Raw genomic sequence first — 18,062 nt, forward strand, 5'->3', positions numbered from 1 at the left:
CTATCAGTCTTCCAGATTTCTGCAACAATCTCCATCTACCTGGCCTCCTGAATTCCCATGCTGAAGTTGCTGCACACTACTATCAATGGCAGAACTGACCCATACATTCATGGTAAAATGATTCTGCAAACAAACCTTTAGCAAGCACTTCTGGAAAAACACCTAGCTGTGCTTGCACAACTAAACCTTGGTAATCTTCTGATTTTTTAATTGGCAATTCAAAAAACTTGGCATGCACCGATACTGAGTATTTGGGCGAGTACTCGTATCGAGTGCTCCAATGCCTACCCCCCATACCGGAACTTCCGGCCCGAGGGAGATTTGCCGTCAGTGCCACGAGGGAACATGATGCTGGCTTCCCGGCCAATCAGGAAGTCGGGCGGCAGTTAATGACTTGCTGCCAGGCTTCCCAGCCAATCAGCATGGAGCCGCCTTCCTGGGCAATCAAGAAACTGGGTGGTGGGTAATGACTCGCCACCCGGCTTTCTGTTTGGCCGGGAAGCAGGCTCCATGCTAGCAGAGGTACTAGTATCGGCAAGTACGGAAAGATAAATATCAGTACTCGTATTTGATACCAAAAAAACAGTATCGGTGCATCACTAAAAATAACCATCTTGACCATACATGTAAAAGAGTCTGCTTTAATCTTTTGCCTTGGCTGGTTGCTACAGGTAATACCACCATTTATTTGATCTAGCTTTTATAAATGAAACCCATTATTTCGTAGCAGATGTGTAGCTCGATATCTGCATCTGTCAGCACTGGGAAACTCCCAGGACACACTTGCAGTTAATGTATCTTTGTGAAACAACTGTTAAGAGAACATTCTTGACTAATTAGACTTGTTACACCATCTACTGAAGGTGCTATTCCCTGTGCATTAATTATTTTAATAAACTACACAGCTCCAAGACTGGGTTAATATTCCATTGATGGAATGAAGCAGGAGAGACATGATTCTTGAGCAATCAGTAAAACGTACTTTATTGCAATGGATTGTTCTGGCATATAGCAGAGGAGAAGAGCTCAGCTGGGACCTCACCACTTTGAAGGAGCAGAATGATATAACAGAAAACTGGTTTAGCTAAAGGGAATACAGAGTTATTCTGTAATTTTTCTCACAGAAACAAGATACAAGGTGAGCACCAAGCACTTTTCTCCATTTCTTCACGGGCACCCAACAGGTTGTGTTTTTTTCAGTTTCATTTGCAAATAAGGCTGCCTTTGTGATTTTCTTATCAGGTGTATGCAGATTCAGTTAAGGTAAGTAGTAGATAATCTTTTAGAGGCAGTAGTAAACTCAATTCTAGATATAATGGGGAGACAATTTGGTAAAGAGACCTATGGACAGTTTGCCAGAAAGGTTTAAAAAAAAATCAAGTTGCCTAAAACAGCAAGTATTTTGTGAAGCTTCGGAACAGGAAAGTTCCAGAGTAAAGAGATACTGGTTTCGTGTTAATAATTGTTACTTCATAAACACTGAGAAACTTAGTACACATACATGTAACTTGCCTTGCATATAAAAAAAAACAACAAACTAACAGGCATTTAGAATAAGGCAAAGAAAATATGCAACATAGCTTGACCGGTAGCAGCCAACCAGCAGTCGTTTTCATTGACTGTAGTCTGATTGGATGTTATGGGTCGCACACATTTAATTGTTCCTTACACTTTTTAATAGACTATGTATATCATGCTGTTTGCTATATAATATATCTATCTATACAGTATAAAAGCATGTATCATCTATGGAAGACTAGTTTCAATGCAGAAAAACTACAGTGCAATGAAGGAAAACCTGGGGCAGAACCTAATGTGCTAATTAAGATTGTAAGGGAAATTCTAGTTTCTGATCAGTGGACAAGAATAACCAACCGGTTCATCTATTCGCTGCCAATAGAATCTGCAATTCATTGCTATGCAATTGTTTACATCATTTGCATAAAATGCATGAAGATTAACGAGAAAGTTCTTTAGGATTCATTACTTTCCCAATGAAGAGAAGGGCACCATTATCATCAGCGCGCACAACAAAGAGGAACGGGTGATCCAAATGGAACTCGAGCGGGTAGTGATTGATCTGCTTGGGATCCACCTTTGCCGTGTGCTCTCTTCCATCTTCATTTAGTTCCATTACAACTTTGTGCAGAGCCTGTGTGAGCTTCACTGGTTTGGAAGTCATTTTACTGAAGTCCGGAGTTGAGAATAGTGGCTGGAGTTCTAAACAAAAGAATTATTACATTAGACCAAATATGGACACAGTGTGACATTTTCCTGTTGGAGTTTCTCTGGGTAGCACTTGACATTCTGGTCACATCAAGCTAACCTGCACTAAAGAGGAAATGGTGAACCAAAGCAGAATTTTCTTTACATTGCTTATAACTGAGGTTTATATAGGTTTTTTTCTAGTGTAGTGCAGTAAGGAACAAGGTGTGAAGTGTAGTATTTCATAGTAGCCAATCAGGTTTCAGTTTGTTATCTTCGGTGTGGTATTTCTAAAATATAAGCTTGGGCCGGGCCGCACAGAATCAGCCTGATTGTGTGCAGCCTTGCCTGCTATGCCTAATGCATAGCCTCGGGCACTAGCCTGCACGACGCTATTCATTAGCCTGTTCCGAGCCCTGCTCCGTTGGACCGAAACTTGTTCGAGCACTGCTATGAGAGGGAGGGGTTAATCGGTGCCAGTGCCGAAGTAGGATGGGGGGGCAGCATGTGTACGGGCACCTCATCAGAAGGGGTGGCAGGGGGAAAAATTAAACATTACTTGGCCGCTGGCTCTCCTCCCGCCGCTCTGCAGGCACTGCCAGTACCAGCTCCGCACCTGAGGGCGCCGGGAAGGAGGGTTCTAGGAGCTGTGTCAGAAAGCAGCCGGGGAGGTAATGGACCGACCTGGACACAGAGGTGAGGCCGCCCGCAGCCCTGCTGAGACCCTCCGCTGCCCTGGTGAGTCCGCCCATAGCCCTGCTGACATCGCCTGCAGCCCTGGTGAGTCCACCCGCAGCCCTGCTGAGACCATCCATACCCCCATATTAACCACCATGGAAAAGAGATGTGGAGCGTCCACTTGCTGGGGGTGGTAGTCCCAGGAGGCTATGTCAGCACCTTGGTGGTTAACAGACCCCCCCAAATGGTGGAACGCCAGTGCCAAGTCGCAGCTGCGACTTTGATAATACCACCACTTGGGGTGCCCGGACAGGAGGAAGAGGGCCCCGTTAACCGCCTTAGCTCCCAGCATGTAGCAGGCCAACTCTCCGCTGCTCCTTACCATAGCGGTGGAGGGTTGGGGGGACCCTTCATGGTTTCTTGCACCGGGGCCCTGAAGTTTGTAGTTACACCTCTGGGTAAGTGGATAATAAATGTATATACATTATAAAGGGAATCTTTTGGCATGTCAAGCAGTTGCTTACAAAATCCATCTGGGACTTATTAATAAGGCAGTGCTAGCCGAAATGCTAAGTCCAAATTGGTATATCTAAACATATTTAGATGTTACAGACATTACACAGGAATATATGCATACAGGAGAAATGTAGATATCCATTTATATATCGATAGATTTTTTTTTTTGTGTGTGTGTGTGTGTATTTCCACTAATACTACATAACAAAGGGCTTTGAAATTTTGAGATCTTGACTCCAGCATCCAGTTAGATTATTTCGTTTTGTGTAGAAAATTGTTTTGAGGAATCTAGACATAATCCATGAGGCCCAAGAATTGGTAATTTGATTACATTTACAGTTTAGTATAATGTTGAAAACATCAAGAAAAGATAGTCAGCACATATGTTAAAACACAATAATAGTAATCATCTGTATTACTTGCTCCAGGGATTCCCCCCTCCCCGCAGGGATTCCCTCCCTCCCCGCTCCGATCCTCTAGCGCTGACTGTTGGAAAGGATGGGGAGATTACAGCTGGCTCTGCCTCTAGATAGGCAGAGCCCACTGTCACTCACGCAGCTGGGTGGATCTCGACAGTATTGTCGGGATCCGTCCCGGCTGCGGCGGTCTCAGTATACCGCGAGCTATAGCTCGGGATATACTGAGCTTTGGGTCACGGGAGGAAGCTAGTATATGTCCTCCCGTGACCCTTAAGAGAACTATGGGGAAAAACACTTTCCCCATAGTTCTCTTTTAATAAAATGTCATTTGAGACATTTCAAAAAAGTTCTAAAGAAGAAAAAAAAAGTAAACCGTGTGATGCGCTGGGATCAGTGCATCCGCTCTGTGACTGCTAACACACACCAGCCTTGATAAATGTGTACCATACCATTTGGCTTAATATTTTTATTCTGCATTGCCATATATCAGTAAAACTAGAAGATCACTTACTGAGTGTTAACATGGACCATTTAATTATAATGACTCTACATTTTGCAAAATGAGATTTTGCAAAATGAGATGTTGCAAAATGGAAAGCCAGAGGATGTAGGTTTCCATAAAACATGAAACCTGAAGTGCAAGGTATCTGCATAGGTACCTGCGGAGGTACCTATGCTGATACTAACTTTTTGAAGAAGTAGGTTGCTCAAGGAATGAGTATTATTAAATGTGGAATGAGTATCTTGTGTACTTCAGCAAGTGCAGTAAAGAGGAGGAGAACACAGAATATAAAGGTACCATGTGGTATTTCATGTCCCCACTGTCCTGGTGGGTCTCTTAGTTTAACAAGTTTTGTAAGGTACTTTATATAAAACTGTTAACTTACTCATATCTTCTAATGTGCTGGCAAGTTGTGCCTCATAGTTCAGCTTCAGTTTTGGTACACTAAGCTTTATGCTGACTGACTGTAATGCCCGGTCTATATCATGGACAAATTCAGATGTTAGACCCTCTTCAATCAGGGTGAGGTTCTGGGTAACAGTAAGAGGCAGGAAAAACATGATGCTGATTCCTCCGCTGAGTGGCAGCTGCATAATCTGAGAACAGAAGTATAAAAATGTAAATGACATATAACAGGATAGCTGCCCTTAGTGAAATATGAAAATGAGGGATGCACCGATAGCATTTTTTTCAGACCAAGTATGAGTACCGATACTTTTCCTCAAGTACTCGCTAATAACAGTGATCAATACTTTTTTTTTTTTGTCATGTGACTGTTGGAACGTAAAATAATTGACATCTATGATACAGCTTTGATGGAAGGTTCCTTGATATCTTAAATGGAATCAGCAGGTGGCTGATATGTAAATGAGGACCATCAAAGGGTTCTTGGGGCTGGACACTGAGGAATGAAGATCTGCCAGGACGGTCATGTCCTGGGGCAAGCCCGACCCCCTGCTGGTATTTACTGCCCACACCTGTGTCAGCAAGGCATATATGCTGGGATGGGGGCAGGGGCATATGATGGAACCTTCTTCCTGTGTGACACTAATCTAGCTGACCAGCAAGACCTTTGGACAAGACAAGTCTTTCTGAACTCTGCAATCAAGAATGTGATTCGCTGAGACCTGCTGGAGAGGCGTGTCCTGAGAGCAGAGAAAAACCCATGGCATGTGTGACTGAGAGTGAGAGAATGGTGTAGCTAGCTGTAGGATCCTTAACCTCAATTCCTATCCCCAATCCCCCTTTCAGATTCCCTTAATTGTAATTAGAATGCATGTATATCCCTATTTGTAAATAAACCCAACACTTATTTAAGATTCAGTTGTTCATCAGTAATTTAAGGCACCCCCAAATGATAGCACATTCTACAGTGACAGTCTCAGGTGAGGTGTGCGCGGTCTCAGGTGGGCTGAGTATTAAAGTGCCGGTATCAGCGCTTAGTACCAGGGCATTTTAACGAGTACCGGCACTTGTGAAAAATGCCCAGTATTGATATCTGTGCATCCCTAATGAAAACTTTTTTGTTTTCGGACATGCCTGTTTTGAGACCACGTATATTTAATTGAAAATAACCTATGACCAAAAAGAATAAGGAGTTGCGCTAATATTGCGCAACATAAAAATTTTCAACTACCACCATTTTATTCTATAGGGTCTTGGCATTCAGAAAATATATAATGTTGGGGGGTTTTACGTCATTTTCAGGCCTAAAATGTGGAATATAACATGGGTGCAAAAATTGAAAAAAGGGCCTCAGTCATGAAGGGGTTAAAGTGAATGTAAATCCTAACAATCCTTATTTGCTCTCCTTTTTGGTCTGTTAAATATTCCATTGAAATAATTTTGTTAAGTGCAAACAAACTTACTTTGTTCTCAACCAGTGCTGCACTGTAACCTCAACCAATACTATTATCCCTGCCCAGTTAATCTTTTGAACTACAGAATACTCCCATGTTAAGGAGATGAGAAGGGGCAATGTTCTGTAATCCAAATCAAGAGTGAGCAGCCTAGTTGACAACCTTCCTCCACCATAGATACCATACAGTGAGTGAAGGTTGTCCCAAGGATACCAGGTAGAAATAACATCGAAAAAGCAACACATCTAAGAACTGGCAGGCTGCAAAATATTCTATATCGTCTGTTGTGGGATACAGGTCTAAAGAAATCTGATACTTAGGGTTATCCTGCTACTTCTAGAAGAAATGGAAACTAAGCAAACAAAAATAATTTCAATCTTGCCACATAACCCCTCCCAAATCACAACCGCCAGGTTCAGTTAGTGTTCTCAGAAGAATAGATGTCTAATTTTCTTTATTATATTAGTTTATTTTGTATTTTCAGAGAGCACAAGGACTTCTAGTGATTCATATCGATAGAATAATAGAATTAAATCCTGAGAGTTTCACTAGTTAGCCAAATTGAGTTAGGCCCCTTTCACATGGGCCGATCAGGAGAGGATCCGTCAACAGATCCTCTTCTGATCAGAGTGGATGACACCCGTGTCCGTACAATTTTTTTCCTCCAAAACTGAACCATGTCGGACCCCATATGTGTCTATGGGGAATCTGATGTAAAGGGACATGTGTCCATTTACATCAGATTACCTGCAGCCCGGCACAATCCGGTCCGTCAAAACGGATCAATGATCTGTCTGTTTTATTGGACCAAGCCGAGGCTAACCAGGTGTAACAGAAGCTTGTCCGTTTAAACCCGACTGTCCATAGACTTGCGTAGAGCGTCCGATCGGGTACAGCTGAAAAAACTGACAGGCGGACCTGATCAGACTGCTCATCTGGAAGGGGCCTTAGAGATTCATACCAGATAAGTTAAATACTGGAGGTTTCTCTAGTCCTCAGAAAACACTACGTTTCTGGTCTCTGGTACTTATGCTTTGTCCTGAGGAGGTCATAAAGCAAGTTGTTTCTTCATGAAGCAAGTCATTTCTGGTCTCAGTACTTCTGTTTCGCCCTGCGGTGGTCCGGAGTTCCCATGATCGTTACCTTGAAATCAGTCAGGTCAGTATTGTCTAGGGTTCCCTACGGTGGGGAAGGGAACATGGCCAAAAAATTGTTTGTTGTTATATGTTAAACTATATAAGTAAAGATTAGTTTACCTTATCTCATTTGGCTGTGTAAAATTCTTGAAATATATTCCCATAATGGCTTTTCTGCCTAACTGGGAGTTTGTGTGCCTTTTTGTTAAATCTCGCCACCTCTTTAGGAGGCCAGGACTTGAACTTGTGGCAGGGGGTGTGACCAGGGTCATCATGTGGTTAAAGTGAAAGGCTTTTCATTTTTTGTTTGCCTAGTGTCCATTTCTCCTAGAGGCAGCAACATAACCCTACGTATCATAAGTCTTCAGAGCTGTGTCCCTTAATGGACTCCAAGAAAAGGATTTTACGGTAAGAACAAGATCCTATTTTTTGTTTCTGTGGTTTCCGATACTTAAATAACTGACCTAAATAAGATTTACTGAAAGGAGAACACGTGACTAATTTAATAACATATGTACAAATATTCATAATTAGCTTACATTAGGCTCACTGTTATTTCCTGATCAATAATCAGCAAAATAAAACATCAGATGCATCCACAAGCACCCCTTCCTTACAGGAACTCTGATTAACAGCATCCTCTGTGACTTCTTACTCATCATGTGTTCCGTTTAAAACATAGGTTATCTATAAACGTCAGCAGGAAAAGCTCAGCACACAGTTAGCCAATCGGAAGCAGGTTTTCACTATCCATTAATACTGCTGGCTTACCAGGGCATTACTGGGGCCATATTATGGGGGAGAAACCACCCAGTGGGTAGTTCTAATTATTTCTGCTCTCTGATTTGTCTCTAGTAGAAGACAGATTTCACATATATACAGTAGTAAGTGTCTTGAAAGGGCTTGGCATTTTTCAATAACAGTGGTTTAGTTACATGGCACGATTACAGTATAGTGGTCTTGAATATACAGTAATCATCAAATGTCTTCTCCAGTGTTACAGAGACCTGCTGGGTGCAATACCACTGCTACAAGGGCACTTACTCCCCTGACAAAGTCTGCATCTATTTATTCATTCTGCTTTATAGAGAATATAGCAGAAGGTAAAAATGACCCCTCACTTGACTTCATAATGGCCACAGTGGCACAGAGCCAGGAACTCCAATGAAGGCATCTTGTATAAGGCGTTCCCACGAGTAATATCAAGGCAATGGGCGATTCTAGTAATGGATGGGCCTGGCTTAATTATTTTAGATAAAAAGAAAAGATACATGTAAGCGTTTACTTTGTAATCTGTTGCTTTAATGCACAGTTTTCTAATTACTATGCATTAGCCTTCTATTATACTCCAATTTTATCCTCCCCTATAAAAGTATGTCAACTGCTAATTTATTTTTCTGCATGTTTTGTGATTTGCCAGCCACACGAAGACTTCCTTCTTATTTATTGCTCAGCAGATGTAAGATAAAGGCCTACAAAATATTTTGTGCCGCCTCTGGCAATATGAAATTATTCTGTACAAAAAAAGAGAAAATACTAGTCTCATTTTTGAGCTGCATAAATAGCTGTCCAGAGAATTACTGCCTGGCATATTTTAGCAATAACCATTGAATTACTAAGAATCTAGAATCATTTATTCTTCAGTAAATTCAAATAAGTTATGTTTTAGTTCTTGTTCCCTTCCAGCAGTATGACTAGTATATGATTTGCTGATATAGAGAGCATTGGTTTTTCAATAAGCTACCGTATTAATCCATGAATACAAGCCTGGCAAGGTCATAACAGGTTGCAAGTAGTAAGAAAGACATTGGACCTCATTTATCAAGGTGTCTTAAATTAGAAATGTCAGTATCACCTTCAGCCACCAATCAGATTTAACATGTGACTGTAACTTGCAGGTAGCAGATGACAATGCTAAGGAAAAGCAGCAGCTTCCTGAATGCTTAGATAGGAGCTGTGTTGTGTGAATTTAATCTCAATAGCAGGGAGATCAGATTATACAGTAGAATGTTTCACAACTTCTTCTAGCAGAGTTTTGACTGATAACCATGTTTTTTAAATCTGAACACATTGGAAATGAGTTACTAAATGAGTAGAGGCTGTTCACTGAGCAAAGTCAACATTTGCTGAGTTTCATAAATAAGATGAAGCCTGTAACAAGCATGGAAATAAGAACTTCTGACTTTCCTGATCTGGATACTTGTTCTAGGTGAGTATTAAAGCTTGTAAATCAGCATATTATCCAAGCAACTAGCAAAAGGATCAGCAGTGGCAGCTCCTGGATTTCTCTCCGGAGCAGTTAACCTAAATTTATTGATGTACACAAAAAGATATTGTGCCCCATGTGAGAGGCTGGGTAGCTTGTATACATGCCCTATAACGTAAAGTATTTCTTGGTGTATTGGTGGTGGGAGAGCATGATTAAGGTGAGTACAGGCACTTTATGAGGTCTGCTGTACAGCCTTGGTCCTAGTTTAGTTGTTTATTTACCGAGGGTTTGCTTTATGAAAATCTTTTCATTTTTGTGTCTTGAAAGGAAACAATCCATTTACAAGAGGACTCTGATGTATACAAGACATGGTTTAGCATTATGACAGGTGACCTCCTTGTTTTTACTGCTTGAGATCAGGAGATCTAGAGGTAGCAATCAAATGAAGGAGCTGGATCAAGTATACACATTAATGAGACATTAATAGCATGATTTAAGTAGAAAAGAGGCTAAAGTAGAATTTGGTATATTACTCCCAGGTGGGTTTCTAAGAGAAGAGGCTTTTCTTACCCTGCAGTTAAAATCAGAATCCAGGCCATATTTCACAGGGACATAGTTGGCTGTCATCATTGGAACTGAGACTGATGTCTGCTCATCTGTGTTGAATTCACGTAGGACGGTTTCACTGGGATTAAATTTTTGCGCCCACTGACCTGTGATAGATGTGGTTTCCAAAATATGATAGATTCCAAAATATGTTACAATTCTCACCCCAAATGGAAACACCATTACACAGCATATTGTTTAGAGAGAGATGAGCTTTTGTGAAGCAATATACTCTTTACACCATAAACTATTAATTTGTTGATAATTGCAGAATGATCTACCAACATAAGTAACTAGATTGAATATTTTGTTATACTGACTTTCACACTGAGCTTTCTTAGCTTAGCAGGAAGGAACACTCCTGGACAATGTAGTCTACCGTTTTCGACTGTCTATTTGCATCTATGATTACCTTTAAAAGAAGCAGCTCCAAGCAGGAGGACGCTGACACCAGAGGGGACCTCCTTCAAAAATTTCAGCACTTTCCCATCTGTCCTCTTCTGTACAAAATCGTTGGCTTCTGAGATATCGAGGCGGGCATTTCCTGACAAGACCCGAGGCTTGTATCCATAGAACTTTTCCATCTGATTCACAAAATCAATTCGCAACCTAAGCTCTAAAAAATCAAAATGACTTATAAACATCCATATATGCTTAGACAGATAAATAGAAACGTATGTCTGCATGTAGAACTTTCCTCCAAAACAATTTGATCTTCAGGCCGTGTAGTTTTGTATTGCATTCTCTTTAAAGCAGACCTAGTATCAGTCATTTTTTCAGTAATGTTATCTGCATGGTAGCTAAATTTTATGCAACACTTGCAGGCATTTACGATATCACAGTACCCTTCCTGACAAGGCTATTGTCACCTTTGTTCAGACATCATCCAGGGTTAGGGGCTACCTCTTGTACGGCAATTCTGGCCTATAGGTGATACAATCATGTACATTCTGGTGTCATACAGTCTGATCACTGGCAGCAGACTGATGACATAATTCTCTGTCTGAGCAGAGTCACTTGATTGGAGTTAAAGGGTTGCTTTTCAATTATTAAGGTACAGCTTTTAAAAATGATGCTGTACATTGTGACTTATTATTATTATACAGGATTTATATATCACCAACAGTTTGCGCAGTGCTTTACATATCAGGAATCTATTCATGGAGACTTCTAAAATTACTGATAGGCCTGCAAAAGAGATGTATAGAAAAGATTTGCAATCATTTTTTTCTTGGGAATGTTATATACCAACTGGGGAGTCATTATGTGGGAAGTATAATTTCTGTATCCCAAATCTCGAAATATGAAAGCAGATTCAGTATCTATTCTTCTTTGAAAATCTTTGAGCGCTTTTTTGTATATTCTTGCAAGCTCAGATTTTTACTGACCTTCATTATTTCCTATAGTTACAAAATTAATTAACTTCTGCTTCTCAGCAAGTTTACTGATGTTAGCAAGCACACTTCCCACATTCTAACTGTTTTCACAGATCACAGTTTGCTATTGTGACGTAGTAAGTGATATAACAGCTTACTTCTCTCCAATATGACTCGAGATGCACTTTTTACTCCTTTGTCTGCAGAAGAAAGACTTGCAAGCAGCTCTTTATAGGTGGCATGGACATCTGGGTCATTAAGGAGGTCATAGTACAAAGTACGATGTATTAAGGATTCAGTCCGCTGTCCAGCACCTGTACAAATGAACAAGTTTTTTGTTTGTTTGTTTTTTACAAATATTGTAATTACGCATTTATTAGATCTCAAAATATAATTTAACAATTTTATATCTTGGTTCTAAAGCCTGGGAGAACTTCCATTATATAAATTAGCTAAATGCCTTAAAATAGCCCCAAGATAACTTGTGTACCTATGCCTGCCCTTCACTTCCATTTGTTGCAAAAGTATGCAATTTCCAGGGGAAATAACATTCTGTGCATAAAAGCATATGTAAAATGCATGTTAAGGGTATTTTACATGCAGTACCAACCAAAGGGGTGCTTTCTGGGGCATGCAACTAAACCACAGCAAGCAGGATTTTTTCAAAAGTGTACAGAAAATACATTGGTAAAGAAATATCTCTGCCTAGGCACAGTGTAGACGGGTCCTTAAAGTGTATGTAAGCCCTAATGATGAACTCTTATTTGCTTCCTTTTGGTCTGTTAAATAAAGTACTGTATTCTTGTACCAATTACCTGTTGATCATTTCAGAAATAGAGAACAATCTTGTGCACACTTCATCGCCTCCCGGCCAGCCCGTCAAATGACGAGCGTGAAACTGCCCAAATCTGAAAACGGGCAGCAATGCCTGTTTACATACAAGCGATCCGCTGGCTATAGACATACGGCTGATCCTCCGGCTAGCTTTGTGAATAACCTTCTAAGTGTCTAAACCCTCAGACAATTGAATGGCACTGAAGGGGGCCTGGAAAAGCATATCTCTAGAAAAGATAGTTATTTTACTCTTCTAAACATAAACAATAAAGGTGATCAGCGCCAGTAAGTGTAATGTGGAAATAAGAGCTACCAAGCACTAAGGATATAACTAAATATCTGGAAAATGTGAAAAACAATATTGTGCCAAGCTAATAATCATACATATCTAATAAATTGTAACATATATAAATGAGTCACATATATGAGCCTTCAAACAAATGAGGCATAGAAAATATCTACACAAAGACAAAAAAGCAATATAGACAATAAAAAGTCCCAAGGAAAAAAACAAAAGCAAACAATGGTGATTGTGCAAAAAAAATCCAGGTGGAAAGAGAAAAAGGACAAGGACATAGTGCGTAACGTCCAACAAAATGCAATTTATTAAATAAAAAATGCGTACTCACAATGGTGTAAAAGTACAGGCATTGGGTATTGCTGGATCAGACCAGCAGGGCAAATGGCAGCAAATCGGGAAAAAAAACCTGTTCGTCCGGCTCAGCTCAGTGCAGTGACATCAGAAGCTCTGCCCTACGTACGTTACGTCAAAACACGTGACTTCATATTTTACCCTTCTATTTTTATTTTATTTATCCATCCCAGCAAGACTTCATATTAACATCTGAGTATAGGGCCACTCTAATTGGTTATATTTAGCTAGACAGGCCTTTTCAAGCAACATTCAGATATTTAAATAAACTGCAGTTCTTTAACATACTTACCTAAGAAAGTGTGATTTATATAGAATAAAAAGAAGAAAGTTAACCAATGATCAGTTGTATTATAAACACAGAAAATTATGCTAAAAGCTGCATTTCCCATTGACACATGGTAAATGCAGATGTTGCACAAACAGCAGCAGATGTCACTCGATCAGGCAAACTTGCAGGTCAAAGCAGTTGGCTACTGTGCTTTATAAATGGGTTGAATCTTCTGTTGATGCCCCTGTACGTATATCATGCAATTTTTTGGGAGAGAAAAACTAAGGTATGTAATTTCTTATAGTTGGCTATATTGAGTTCTAACTATGTTAAAAGAGTTTTTAATCCAGTGAGTCTCAGCCAATCACAAGCAGTAATTTCTAAAAGATCAGAGAGCACCATTTGTCTCAAAAGAAAAACAAAAAGCAATGGAGTGCTTTTTTTGCACAAAAGAAAAAAATAATATACCATGCAAAGTACGATTTTCTGATTAACTCACCCAAGGAGACGGCAGAAAGGGCAGTGGCAAGGGTCAGTGGTGCCATAAAGATGTTGCTGGATGGATTCTTGCTTGCGTACATGCGATAAAGGTCATAGCCGAAGTTGGATGCAGAGGATGCAAGTTTGTTGAGCGGGATCTTGTAGAATGGATCCTCTTCTTCCACAACAACAGTTGGATTCTGGTTTTCGTAACAGTAATGGATATGATTTACTACCAAGGTATCATCAAAAGCTTTTTCAAATGCATTTGCGTATTTGGGTGAAATTCTAAAACATTTTTTGCAACCGAAAGAGGCGACTAAAGCAGCAAGAAAAGCAATTCCCCTTTGCATTTGCTAAATAAGAGTAGTTTACCAAATGTTGGCATATCCCTCCCATTTCCCAGTGTTGGTCTCTACCCTTCATTAATCAGTACTGGTCCAGTCAGCAGTGCTCTGCTTTCTGTACACCACAGATACATCAGTAAAAGTGAGGAAGCCGGATAACGGCTTGCATTTTGCCTACCTATTATTATAGCCAAATATACTTTGTGTGAACCTTTGTTTATTTTAAAGCTGAGTAACAGTGGGCATACACATCAAGAACGCACCTAAAGTTGCCTCACATAGGTTTGCATATTTTTCAGTGCTTCCTATAGCGCCATAACCTCATTGCCTGCTTAGAAAGGGCCATATGGTTCAGTTAGGAGGAGAGTCTGATAAGAAACAGCTACTGCTTTGCTCTTTCTTTAAGAAAAAAAACTCAGTGCTCTGGAAATCCTTTGTTACGGGAACCCCCCTGTATACAATTTTTATTTTTAAAATATAAAATTTATATCCATAGAAAGAAATTTCAGACTTAAGATATACTTTAAACCATATGTAAACCCTAAATAAATATTATTTATTTTGTGAAAGCATTATATATCATAAACAATTGCTATTTTTTTTCTATTTTATTTTTTTTACAAAATATTTTCACTTTTTTAATCCTATCCTCTTTGCAGCCACTTCCTAGCTGCATCCAGGCAACTACTGCACCTCATTTCTTACAGTGCGTTTCTTGATGGTGACAACAGTGGAACATGCATGTGCAATGTGCATCAGCACAGTCGTTAGAAGTCTCCACTGGGAGAACGTGCAACAGGGTTAGCAATGCAGAAGAACTATTGGGAGACTGGTACTGAGCGCTGTCACAGGAAGTGCCTGAATATGGCAGGAATGCCAGGAATTATTTTACTGGAAGCTGCATATTTATAAAGTGTGACTTGTGAAATGTTATTAGCTTGTTAAAGCTTACAGTATATAAGATTTTAGTAGTTTTGGTTTACATCTACTTTACGTTTCCAAGACTTGTTAGCACTTCAGCCTCATGTTCCTGCAGAGATCAAATTGTCCATAAAACACCATCCTCTCCTCTGCATTGCATCTGTGATGTTGTTTCACACTCAACTGCTATGTGTGTTTGTTTACAGTGCTGAGATACAAAATATTTATTGGCTGAAAACATGCGAGTTTCTCACCTCCTCTGCAGCATCTTGAGAGCTGGTGAAAGAGAAAATAGTCGCAGCAAGAAGGAAAACCAAGTAGTTCTTCATGGTGAGTCCTGTAGAAAACATCACATTAAAGACTGTAGAAAAATATGAAAGTGTATAAGATATATGTTTCTCATATGTGCTACAAGCTTCACATACCTTGAAGAGTTTGATGTATCAAAGCAGAAAAGGTGAAACAGATCATTGTAATTCTAGTCCTAACTTTTTTTTGTTTCGTATGGAGTGTAGAAAGCATTGAACCATGTTCATTACTTTTTGTCCCTGTGACAACATTGTCACCCAGACATAAAGTGAGGAAACAAGGACACAGACATCAATAAAAATCTGTTGGGTCTCCAACCTTCCCTGCTCTACAAAAAAATTGTTTTCCTCTGTGTCCTCCTTTGAGACCTCCCCTTAATTCCTGTCCTGGTGACATAAAATAGGTATCTCCCCCAACATGACCATTTGTTTTTACTTTTCTTTTTAACTGCTAAATGTCACCGAAACAGGGAGAGAGGGAAATCTCTCCATGACATCTCCAACTAATAAATTGAATCTCGTTTGCCCCTTCTACCACACCCTATAGTTAATTACTGTTATAGTGACACTAAACTCAGGAAGTAAAGCTTAAAAATGCATTTAAGTACCCTAACTATTAACACTAATGTACCTTATTTGTGTATTATTCGGCTGTAGAGCAATCAGAGCATCTCTGAATTGGTGCTGACACTGTTCTATCCTCTGGAGGGTGGCTACTTTTGTCAAAAGCACAACAATTAAAGTCCAAATTCAGACTTGTATCATAAAGAGCCTATTCAGTTTCGGGGGTTCAAAGGGTCCTCCATCAGGGCTTGGTACTGTTGAACAAAGTGTGTACTGGACTGATATAATTCGAGGGATCCTGCTTTTTGCTCTTACTTGCATACCCAGTCCCTACTCAACCACAGAGCCAACCTTCAGCCACCACTTCTGGGAGAGCTGACTAAGAAGAATTGTTCCCACTGCTTAAGACCCGACTGGCACCACACACCATCAGTAGTCTGCTAAGTGCAGTCTCTCTACAGAAGTGTGACACAACCACTGCCAGCGCTGGAGCTTTGCTATCTGAAAAGCTTACACTTTCTACTAATTTAGGGGAAATGGAGCTGTTTTATAAAACAAGCTAACAGCAACCTTGCACACCTTCTTTTGATGTACCCTAAATAGATTTGTATAATTTATTTAGAAGGTTCAGTTGGGCTTAATGCAGCCAGTGGGAAACATGGCCATTCACTGCAGTATGTGAGTGGGTAACCTAAGCCTTTGAAGGATACTAGAAGGTTTCAAAACTTCCTTTATTAAGATTTTCTATTTGTTAGGGCTCATAATTGTAACAATAATAATAAGCATGCAATAACGGAATTAATTGTATTTTTAGTCTTGCATATGACAAGCTAGAGACTTCAGCTCAGCGACTGACAGTGCCTGGAAATTATTTCTAAATTCTGTCAACTATGCAGTTAGTACAACATAGGCTTAATGAGCTTTTTTGTTTTATAAATATATGCGTGGAATACGTTATTTTGTAGGTGTAAGTTTGACGGGATGTCATCTAAAATAGCAAAGTTACGTTATGTCAATCTCTTAGATTTTCTCATATTCACTTTTAAAACACAGTGTAAAAAAATGCACCACCACTAAAAAAAAGGTGGAGAAAAAAATCGCTACAGCTAGGAACCTGAGCAGCACACAACATGGACAAGTGTAAGTTGGCCCCATTGAGGAAAAATGTGGAAAATAAAACTGTAGTGGCACAAACCTGAACATTTGCTTGGAGGATGGAAATTACCCTACATGGGAGATTAGGGGGTAAATTACACCTCGTCACAGCAGTACTCTTAGGGACTGATTGATAACGTGTTCACCCAGTGTATAGAAGGGTGAACGATGTTTGCCGTGCATTACTGCCACTAGATGGAGCCAAGGAGAATAGGTATTTCCTAGGATCCATGGCTCAATCTAGTGGTAGTACTGCACTGTTAACATGTTTGCTATACGCTTGGCAAACGCGTTATAAATCAGTCCCTTCAACTACCTGTTCCTTGCTGCCCACCAGAAGCTTGCTATAGTTCTCCCTAAAGTGTTTATGTTACCCAAGAGATTAAAAGGTCAGTCCACCAAAACTGATATTTTAGTATTTGCTGTGGCCAGTATCAGTGTTTTCCGCTACCCTTGCAAGATTTCTATTTTATATTGTACAACAAGAGCAAAGGCAGAAGGAATTGGAACAATCAAAGGCAGAAGGAAATGCACAAAAGATACCACCTAGTTCAAGTAGCATGAGAAGGATTTGGTTCATAAAGTTGGAAATCTGTAGCACTCGATTACTAAAACAAGCACGCTGACTCATAAATTTTATTATAGTTTGTATTTCCCAGCAGAGAAGTTGAATCATTCTTTTTCATTACAGAAAATCTTAATATCTTAAATTAAATGAGAGTGTTTGGGAGGAAAACAGGATTTATTAGTTTAATAGAAATACCAGATTTTAACATTTGTCCAAATTGCTAGGAGTGTCCCAAAAAAAGAAAATGATGCATCCATGTGTAACGCCCATGTCAACTGCTCAAGGGATACAACAGATGGAGCTGCTAAATCTGTAAATGTTTTTTTGTAGAATAGTAATATTATACTTAAAGTGTATGTAACACTAACAATTATCTTCTCTTGTTTGCACCTTTTTGATCTGCTAAATATGCCATTGAAAGCGTTTTGTTATATAGGTTTAATAAGTGCAAAATAT

General features: G+C 39.8%; 1 protein-coding gene across 1 annotated transcript in view; it reads right to left on the reverse strand.

Moving 5' to 3' along the window:
• Positions 1-1,891: 1,891 nt before the first annotated feature.
• Positions 1,892-18,062, reverse strand: part of SERPINF1 (serpin family F member 1) — a 38,247-nt gene continuing 22,076 nt past the window's right edge. The window contains exons 2-8 of the mRNA XM_018557658.1: positions 15,266-15,348; positions 13,763-13,943; positions 11,665-11,820; positions 10,543-10,746; positions 10,095-10,237; positions 4,706-4,916; positions 1,892-2,220 (exon numbers count right to left, since the gene is read on the reverse strand). Of these exons, the coding sequence (XP_018413160.1) occupies positions 1,958-2,220; positions 4,706-4,916; positions 10,095-10,237; positions 10,543-10,746; positions 11,665-11,820; positions 13,763-13,943; positions 15,266-15,340 (1,233 nt within the window). The 5' untranslated portion in view covers positions 15,341-15,348 and the 3' untranslated portion in view covers positions 1,892-1,957. The remainder of the gene's footprint in view (positions 2,221-4,705; positions 4,917-10,094; positions 10,238-10,542; positions 10,747-11,664; positions 11,821-13,762; positions 13,944-15,265; positions 15,349-18,062) is intronic.

This window comes from Nanorana parkeri, unplaced genomic scaffold (assembly GCF_000935625.1).
Source record: "Nanorana parkeri isolate BGI_ZX_2015 unplaced genomic scaffold, ASM93562v1 scaffold294, whole genome shotgun sequence".
NCBI classification, from domain to species: domain Eukaryota; kingdom Metazoa; phylum Chordata; class Amphibia; order Anura; family Dicroglossidae; genus Nanorana; species Nanorana parkeri.